General features: G+C 39.0%; 1 protein-coding gene and 1 pseudogene across 2 annotated transcripts; both read left to right on the forward strand.

Moving 5' to 3' along the window:
- The first annotated feature begins 644 nt into the window (after positions 1–644).
- On the forward strand, positions 645–6013 carry LOC122256468 (sulfotransferase 1A1). Of its 2 annotated transcripts, none has more exons than XM_043021192.2 (7): positions 645–705; positions 1604–1771; positions 2461–2604; positions 4138–4333; positions 5029–5155; positions 5262–5543; positions 5765–6013. In XM_043021192.2, exons 2-7 carry the CDS (start codon positions 1608–1610, stop codon positions 5890–5892), a joined length of 1041 nt encoding a protein of 346 aa, XP_042877126.2. In that variant the 5' UTR covers positions 645–705; positions 1604–1607; the 3' UTR covers positions 5893–6013. The 2 variants fall into 2 exon arrangements, with proteins under 2 accessions (XP_042877126.2, XP_086398947.1); XM_086542821.1 differs by lacking the exon at positions 645–705 and adding an exon at positions 941–1097.
- Positions 6014–8873: 2860 nt separating this feature from the next.
- LOC147470860 (uncharacterized) lies at positions 8874–9829 on the forward strand (annotated as a pseudogene).
- The last annotated feature ends 171 nt before the right edge of the window (positions 9830–10000 follow it).

Below are 10000 nucleotides of genomic sequence, written 5' to 3' on the forward strand. Positions count from 1 at the left end.
CTTTAGTGTCGTCGAACAAGTTTCGAGTCCCGTCAGTCCGTCACTGTCTCGAGGATAACATTGTGAGGTCATCTATGAAGATCATGTAGGGGCTGTCATGCACAGGTCGATGGTCGAGTGGGCGTTCAGGGTTAGCCATGTAATAATAATATATTTATATGTATATATATATATATATATATATATATATATATATATATATATATATATATATTCACAAATTGACTGCCCCCCCCTTTCATCCTTGGATCAATTGCAAGAAAAAATGGTGATCATGCCACCAGACCCAATAAATAAATAAATAAATAAATGTACATATATATATATATATATATATATATATATATATATATATATATATATATATATATATGTGTGTGTGTGTGTATGTGTGTATGTGTGTGTGTCTGTGTGTGTGTGTGTGTTTGTGTGTGTGTGTGTTTGTATGTTTGTGTGTGTATGTGTGTGTTTGTGTGTGTGTTTGTGTGTGTGTTTGTTTGTGTATGTGCGTATGTAACTAGCGGCGGTCAGAAAAGTTTTCCTTCGCAATCTTATCACCAGCGAATAAAATGTGAGATAATGCACAGAACAATCTTGGAAGATCATGCTATTGTTAACCCCCCCCCCCCCCGCCCTCTCTCTCTCTTACCCTGAATTTGTTCAACATCAGCAATGTGTGAATGGCCAGTCACGTTCACTAGAGAGGTAACACTATCGTGAACTATCGAAATAGCTTTTTTTTTTCATTCGACTAGTTTTATTTTTTTTCGACTAGCTTTATATAAAAAATGATAGTTGACCCTCAAAAGCCACTAACTTAAACGTATTATCCATCTAATCACATAAAAAATAACAGGATACAAAGTTCAGCTCTGAATTCACGTTTTCCCAGTGGCAACAGTGTACAAACAATAAAGAAAAATAACTAAGAGTTCCGAAAACAAAGTTCTAGAATGAGTGAATGGGCGGCCGCTATGGGTGCCCAGCAGAGCTCCTCAAGGAATAAATTTAATTCGCTTTGCCACTTTCATTTTGGGTTTTCGCTCGTGTGGTGTCAGTTGTGCGTTGCGGTTTGGCTGATAAGGAACAAAGGACAGGTACGTGGTGTATCCGTGCGTGAATATCTGGTTGTTTCAGTAGTTAGTAAGGTCGTTTGCCCGTTTTTTCCCCTAGAACTTGTTTGAATAAGGTCGTTTGTCTTTTTTTCCCTAGAACTTGTTTGAATAAGATCGTTTCCCGTTTTCCCCCCTAGAACTTGTTTGAATAAGGTCGTTTGCCTTTTTTTCCCCCCTAGAACTTGTTTGAATAAGATCGTTTGCCTTTTTTTTCCCCTAGAACTTGTTTGAATCATGTGCCTGCTGACCCATAATTAGCAAGGATTGTAGGAAAGTTATGCCTGTTTGAAAGCAGTTTTCATAAAAAGGTTGAAACACGTGTTTGTGTCCGTGTTCTTTGGTCGTGTCTGTGTGTGTGTTTACGTCCGTGTGTATGGGGTGTGTTTGTCATCGGGTGTGTGAATGCATATGCACGCAAACAGTTTTGTATGACGTGTTCTCACTCGTTTAAGTGTGAATGAAAATGCCTTCCAATTTGCGCCGCACAGAGCCATGGACTCGGAGTTTCCCTACGCCCTGACGCCCCTCCCGGAGGAGGCGCAGACGAAGCTGAAGGCGAAGTTCCTCGGATTCAGTGGCGGTTTGGTGGGCGTGGAGGGGCGCCACACCATGCCCGCCCACTACGCCCGTTTCGCGAAGCAGTACTTCAACTACGAGTGAGTCATTTGACGCCTTTTTCGGTAAATAGGTAGACGTAGATATCTAAGTGATAAAGCTATACAAAATAGACGGAAAGAAAGAAGGACTGAACAAATAAAAAAAAAAAAAATAAATAAATAAATTAGGGCAACATTAGCTTCCAAACTAAAGTTGGTGCAGAGAGAGATAGATAGAGAGATAGATAGAGAGAGAGAGAGAGAAAGAAAGCGAGACTTCCACTTTCACTTTGACAAGTTTATTGAAAGAAGTGGTTACATCTCAAAAGGCTGAGGTAACATAAGTTATACTCACCCCCATCTTAGTCCCTCTTCCGGCTGACATATCTATTACAAAAGAGAGAGAGAGAGAGAAGAGAGGAGAGTAGGAAAGCGAGTGACAGAAGGAAAGAGAGAGAGAGACAGAGAAAATCAGAAAAAAATAAAATAGAAAACATCAAACAGAGAACTTAAAAAACCCTAAATAACCCCACAGAGAAAATCAGAACAAAAAACTAATCATAGAAATCTTAGAGAATCCCAGATAACTCTACGGCCGTCCGACGCCATGTTTCATTAGAGAACCTCAACAAAGAACTTAATAAAACCCTAAATATCCCCACAAAGAATACCAGAAAAAATTACATCAAAAATACAAATCACAGAAATCTCAAAGAACCCCAGATAACTCTACGGCCTCACGACGCCAGGTTTCAGGATGACGACGTGCTGGTGATGACGTTTCCGAGGAGCGGGACGACGTGGACGCAGGAGATTGTGTGGACGATGAGGAACCAAGTCGACGTCGACACCGCCTCCAAGGTCCCCCTCGACGCCAGGGTCCCTTTCATCGAGTACGAAGTGCTTTCCGAGTCGAGGGATTTTTTTTTCTCGTTTACTTTTTTTTTTTTTTTTTTTTTTTCTAGGGGAGGGGTTGTTTCTTTTTCTATTTTTTATTTCTCGTTTTTTTGCTTTGTTTTTCTTGTTTTTTTTAATCTCTCGTTTTCTTGATTTTTATTGTCTCTTTCTTTGTTTTACTTATTTGTTTCTTTTTTTCTTTCTCTTTTTCTCTGTTTTGCTTGTTTTTTCGTGTTTTTTTTTCTTTATTTCTTTCTCTTTTAATCTTTCTTTTGCTTGTTTTTTTCAATTATTTTATTTCTTTGTGGGATTATTTCATTCTCTTTCTTTATCTTTTCTCTCAATTGAATAAGTGTTTTTAAGTCGGTCCGTTTATTTCTCCCTTTATTGATTTTCCTATTTTAATTTCATTAGTTTATTTGTGTCTGAGATAATAATTTGTGCATATATAATTTCGTTGGGAAATTTTGTCTATTTGTGTCCGGTATTCGACGTAACAAATTTGATTTCAAACAAGTTTCTCTTATTGGAATATAAAAATCAAGGGAGAGCATGGTGGATATATATATATATATATATATATATATATATATATATAAATATAAATATATATATAAATATATACATATATATATATATATATATATATATATATATATATATATATATATATATACACACACACATATACCTGTGTAGATAAACAAAATCTCATTGATGAAATGAAACCCGCATGGCTTCAGAGGCAATCGAGATTCCACAGATTTCAAAACTCGCCTCATCTCCCCAGACAAACAAATAGGCGTTATCTGCAGCGTCACATTCCCGCAATGATTTCAACTTCGTGGGCGGAGCATAAACACTGTCGGGCGTACGACAGCGAAAGTGTCGTACCGCTCGAACAAAACCAGCCGTCACGCTCACAAAGCGACCCGTGCCTCTGTGGCGCGTCTTTGAAAAAATATATTTTTTTTACAGTCATTTGCTTCTTCTTCTAATGAAAAACACTTTTCACTGTTTTTCATATCAAACATTTAGTAAATTCAGTTTCTTACGAGTTAAAAAGTAAATGTAATCCAAGCCAAAGGATTCAAACAATCATTTATCACACATTTATCAAAGCCACATATAGTGGTATTTGTTTCTCGAAATATGCAATATACTATCCATTATAATCTTACTTCATTATTACATAAATCGTGTTGTAAACCGCCTTTATGATGCTCTTTAAATGGCTCAATGAGACGACATAAAATAAAAATCAGGAAGTATTTGGCATTTTCGCCATTCGGCAATGGTTCGCGCATGCGTGTTGGCGGCCTTATTGGATAGGTTGGTACCTGTGGAGCTCTTTGGCAATAGAACTTGAAATATGGCAGCAAGCGACTGCGAGTTTTTTGGCAATTATTGCAGATAAGGATGCTGCAGATAACGGCTCAAGGTCGCGTCTTCGTATTTCGCTTTCACGTTTCGACGCCGAATCGAAGCCGAAACCGAAGCCCCGCCATTCAAACCCACAACCGTTACAGATTCGACTCCCTGTACCCGGAGCACCTCCCTCTGTCGGCGCCCATCGAGGAAGCGTTCCGAAAGCGGCATCCTGGCGAAGACCCGAAGGAAAAGGGCGTCTTCCTCGACCTGGTAAACGCCCTTCCTTCCCCACGCACCATCAAGACGCACTTGCCTTTCTCCCTCTTTAAGCCTGACCTCCTCGACAAGTGCAAGGTAAGGAAAATGCCAAGCGAGTGGTACTGTATGATTTAGAAGGTTTGTTTACATTGTGGTTCCATTCTCTAGGCTTATTCTCTGGGTCGTTAAGCCATCATGTTATACAAATTCAGTTCCCAGGTCTGTGATGTTGCCAGTATATAAGTATAGTTGTTATTGATGAATAGTTTCTAGTTCTTAGATAGGCCTACATGGAAATAACCTGGCCAGAAAGATGATCATGTTTAGCGTCTGTAGTTTGGACCAAACTACTTTTTCAAAAGGACACTATAGTTTTGTTGTTGTTTACTGAAATAAAACTGAATCAAAATACTTTTTAACACAGGTATTGGTTATACTTCAGTTACGGAAACAATCGTCACCTATTTATACAGTGTATATATATTCCAAGAAGGTCGCGGTCATCCCGACAGGTGCCAGTTAGGGACAGAAGAAAAACTACGTCATCATAGTGTATGGCACAACAATACGACTGATTTATTGTAATGATGTTGATATGAATGATTGTTTTATTATCATTATCATCGTTATCTTTATCGTTACCTTTATCATTATCATTATCAATACCATGATTACTATTCTTCCTATTACCATGATTATCACTGTTACTGATACTGTAAATATTTCAATTATTATTTTTCTTTTTATCAGTATTATGAAAATCGCCTAAATTTTATCTTTTTTTTTCACAGGTAGTTTACGTAGCTAGGAACCCCAAGGACGTGTGTGTGTCTTTTTATCATCAGCAGAGGCTGGTCAAAGTGGCTGAGTTCTCGGGTGATTTTCCTGAATATGTAGACTTCTGGACCCAAGATCTCCGTAAGTAGTCAGGATTCCGTACCATATTTCTCTATCCACTTAAAAAAGAATGTATTCTGAACTTCTAAGCCATATAATTAGTTTTCTGAGAGAACAACCGTTTTAGTCCTACGGGCACCTTACTGGTCGCACCTGGCTGAGGGCTGGGCGAGGCGACACCATCCCAACGTCCTGTTCCTCTTCTATGAGGACATGAAAGAGAACATCCTGGGCGAGCTCGGTCGCCTCAACACCTTCCTGGGGACGGGACTGACGGAGAGCCAGCTGCACACGGTCGCTCAACACACCTCCTTCTCCGGCATGAAGAGCAGGGGCACCACCAACCCCACAGCCGCTTTGCAGGAGGCCGGGGAGTTCAAGAAAGGAGAGGCGGGGTTCATCAGGAAAGGTTAGATGCAAAATCATTCGCTTTCGGTAGAATCCTGACAAAGGCATTGCTTTACGTAGTGTATTACGCTATTGATATGACTAAACACATCTTGCTGCACATGTGTCACCTTTCAATGAACTTAATTTATAGATATAGTTAGTTGTTTTCCTACCATTTATGCTTCTTTACCACAACACCCACATCAACCCCAAAGCTAACACCTGTTCCTCATTCCTCAGGAACTACCGGCGACTGGACCAACTTCTTCACGCCGGAACTGGAAGAGAAATTCCAAAAGTGGATGGAGAAGTGGCAGCCCACGTCGCAGGAGATCCCGTTCAAGTATCACATCAAGAAACCCGAGTGACACTCGAGTACCAAGTGCTAGGAAGGGAGTGTCCTGTTTGAGCGAGCTAGAGATTGTGAGCTAGAGATTGTGAACATATACCATGTTACTAATACAGCCATTAAATAAAATGTATTTTAACATATTGTGTATATTTCTCTCTGTCACGATGTTGTATTCTTTATGTTGTGGTTCGGATACTAGTGTGTTTAGAAGAAGAATAACATCATGAGTGAAATCTTTGTTATTATTAATTTCAGCATTAACATTGATGATTGATGGTTGATACTACGATTGCCATTATTTTTATAAGTGAGGGTCGTGGTTGTAGAAGCAGTAGTATGAACTACTTGGAAAGTATATATGATAAGAAACCTCCTTTTTTTCTCTGTCAGTAAATGTATACTCATTTTATCAGGGTGAAGATGCACTTGGGATCCTTAGGATTTTTCTGAATGCAAGATGGCCGAATGACATCGCTTGCATACATTCACCAACCTGTCAAATTTCCGATAATTAGCACCACCGACCTGTCAAATGTTAAGTAATTACCATCACCAACCTGTCAATTATCAAATTATTAACAATAATCTACCAAGTGCATATTCGCCTCGTCAAGAAAAAGAAACTGAATATAACCACTATTATCTATCATTGTTTACCTTTTAACGTTGACTTACTGATTGATAAACTTTTAATATATTCCACTATGAAAAAAACGTAAACCTAACTTAACCTATGATAAGAAGTTGGGTTTGGTTTGGCAGACCTTTTGATCAAGTTGTAGATTCCTGATGTTTACTGTTTTTTAAGATAGGCATTGACCTACTAATCTCTACCTCAAGACCTGTACTTTGAAGAACTTCGATAAGGAAACAGATATGACTCTTTTGCTAGTATTCTTAATTTTGATTTTTCTTTCTCATTGCATCTATTTTCATATGACTTGTATTTTTCTTATCATTATCTCGCCGCCTATTGCTTTGTCTTTGTTACGTTGTAATTTTGTATTTTGTTCAGGCAGCGGACGTAGCCATTCTGTAGGTTTTTCATATCTATTTTATAAACAACAGATTATTGTTATTAGCATTATCTTTTCCCTCTTTACTACGTTATAAATGTTTGCGACCGGTGTCATGATTATCATTTTTGTTATTACTATTACCTTATCATTATTATCATTTTCTTTATCCTCAAGTGGAAAACCTAAGTCTACCACAAATTCATACCTGAAAAATAATCTTGCAGACCCATTTTCTATGATGACATGTTCTGACGATGAATCCTGTAATTCATCACCAAGATCCGATCAGCTGATCCCTGTGTCATGGCTGACCCCCATATATATATATATATATATATATATATATATATATATATATATATATATATATATATACACACACAGTATGTTGTTTGGCGTTGCATTTAAAAATCATTTACATAATGGATGTAATTGTGGAGAACTGAATGATTATGAATGTGTGTATATGTAGTTTATGTGTATTAATGTAGTGCGTGTGGATGTGTGTGTGAGTGTGTGTGCGTATGGATGTGTGTGTGTGTGTGCGTATGGATGTGTGTGTGTGTGTGTATGTATGTGTGTGTGTGTGTATGTATGTGTGTGTGTGTGTGTGTCGTCCAAATGGTTAATCTATTTTATAAATAACAGATTATTGTTATTAGCATTATCTTTTCCCTCTTTACTACGTTGTAAATGTTTGTGTGTGTGTATGTATGTGTGTGTGTGTGTGTGTGTGTGTGTGTGTGTCGTGCAAATGGTTAATGGATTATTCTGTCTTACTACTCAAGAGCTCCACCTGGGGAAACAAAATAATCTTTCAAGATGTCACGAACTGACATCGCTTCAGCTGTAGGCCTTGTACTTGTCATTGCTATTAGGCTTGTGCTTGAACAATGGGAGTCTGTTTCATGACCATCATTATCATTTGGCAAGTAGCTAAATTTATTTTCACGTTGAATGAAGTTATGAAGAACACAGGTGCTCTTCTCCAGTGCTTCTGCTACTTCAACACTGGTCTCCATTTATGTCTGAAGTACACCAACTTTTTTAGCTAACATTCCGGAGGTGCACTCTTCTGTTCTCCTAGCCCTGCTGATCCGATAGTTATAAATCTTTTTGGAATAATCCAAGTCCTTTCTAGGATAAAGCCTCATCAAATTAGATTTTAAGGGAAATGCTTCGTCCCCTACTAGAAAGAAAGGTATTTTGGTTGTAGTATTTGGTATTTCACATGATTGTGGAATATCTAAATTTCTGGAGAAATTGTTTTCCCATATTTGACTCAGTGAAGACTGAGCTGTCACTGTTTCTTCCATATGACCCAACATCTATCAGTGTGAAACAACAGTTGGCATCAGCAATGGCTAGGAGAACAATAGAGTGATACCCTTTATAATTGTAAAAAAGGGATCCTGTTCCAGATGGACATTTTAGCCGACAATGTTTGCCATCAATAGCCCCAACACAGCAAGGAATATTACATTTTTCAATATAATCCCAAGCTATTTCTTTCCACTGGTTGTAAACCCACAGTGCCACCAGTTGTAAACCACCCACTGCTGCCATCCAGTTGTAAGCAGCTTTGCTGGCACTGTTGTAACCCACCACTGAGAGCAGTTGTTATAACCACTCGATGCCCTGGTTGTGATGCGGTGGTTAAAGAGACAGACGTTCACGTGCCATGATCTTTATTGTGGACTGTTAATACACCAGACCCTGGCCAAAGGCCAGAGGTCAGAGCGGTTCGCTCTAGCCTGTCTGTCTGACCTCTCTGTCCTGATCTGTCTGTCTGTGATCCTTGCATGTTCTTATGTACCAAATTTCAGTCACTTTCTACGCCTCGGGCCTTCCGTTAACAAACACACCTGCCTAGAGAAACTAGTGTTCCGAGGCGGAAACGAACACAGGACACAGGAAGCGTCAGGTCAAAACACACTGCCATCGATATTGCATTGAATTAAGTAGACATACATGATCAATGTCTTGGGTCACACAATATCAGTATGAGTGCCTTACACTGGTGTTCATTCGGCACTGGCATATAGTGTGGCTGTAGTGTTTCCCATATGGCGTTGCTAGTTGTCTTTACAATCCTGTGCACAGTAGTCTTTCCAACACGAAACTGGTAACCAAGTGAAGCAAAAGATTCACCTGTTACATGTCTGGAAAGAAATATGATAGCAATCGTTAATTACATTCATATGTACAATAACTATTCAATAGTGAAAGTCATTACCATGAAATGTATTCCTGTTATTTACTACAATACTTCACATTGCAGATACGGGATATATATTATAATTGTACAGTACGACACAGTACTGATATAATACTATACGAGGATACTAAATTCTTGTTGATCTCTTCTATTACAGAAGCCGCCTGCAAGGAGAAATGGCGCCACCTCCGAAGCAACTTTATGAGGGAAAAGAGAAAGAGGATGAAATTGCCATCTGGATCAGCAAGTAGCCTGACAAGGAGATGGGCGTACTACGATGCAATGGTGTTTCTGCTCCGACATCTTCAAGCGTCCCTACACCTATGGATGAAGACACTTGCCACGGAATGGAAAATGCACTCCGAAATTATTCACACACTCCTGACATCGTAGTGCAAGACGCTGCATCTCCTCGAAAAGGTACTGCAAGTCAAGTTTGTAATGATGCCAATGCTGCAATGCCTAGGCCTACATCAAAGCATTCTTCCGCCAAAAGAAGCAGCAGGAGTGGTGAAGATGAAATGGATTTGCGTTTTCTAAATGAAATGAAGCAGTTGAGAGAAGAGGCATCTTCGCAGAATGACTCAGCTGATCGGCAGTATCTCTTGAGCTTACTCCCCATGATGAAGAAACTGTCGCCATCTGATAACATTAGTATCAGGATTGAAATTTGTGAACTCTTTCGGAGGAAACTGTTTCCAGTCCACCCGCACTGACCAGACTATCATCATCTGCATCCAACGAAAGCGCCACTTAATGCAGAGTATTCTAGCTCGGAATAGGGTACTCTCTGAGCAGTAATTTCATTTCTTGACTTTGTCTGGATGTATTTTTCACGTACCGGCAGGAACAAATTATGATAATTTTATTTACTATTGTCAAACTCA

Source organism: Penaeus japonicus, unplaced genomic scaffold (assembly GCF_977035675.1).
Source record: "Penaeus japonicus unplaced genomic scaffold, GWHDUDI00000001_assembly GWHDUDI00000012, whole genome shotgun sequence".
NCBI classification, from domain to species: Eukaryota; Metazoa; Arthropoda; class Malacostraca; order Decapoda; family Penaeidae; genus Penaeus; species Penaeus japonicus.

Bases quoted from the DNA above. Each gene is read 5' to 3' on its own strand.
- LOC122256468 (XM_043021192.2), top strand. From the start codon at position 1,608: ATGGACTCGGAGTTTCCCTACGCCCTGACGCCCCTCCCGGAGGAGGCG. The intron at 4,334-5,028 runs GTAAGGAAAATG...TTTTTTTCACAG, and splicing joins ACCTCCTCGACAAGTGCAAG to GTAGTTTACGTAGCTAGGAA. The intron at 5,156-5,261 runs GTAAGTAGTCAG...CAACCGTTTTAG, and splicing joins CTTCTGGACCCAAGATCTCC to TCCTACGGGCACCTTACTGG.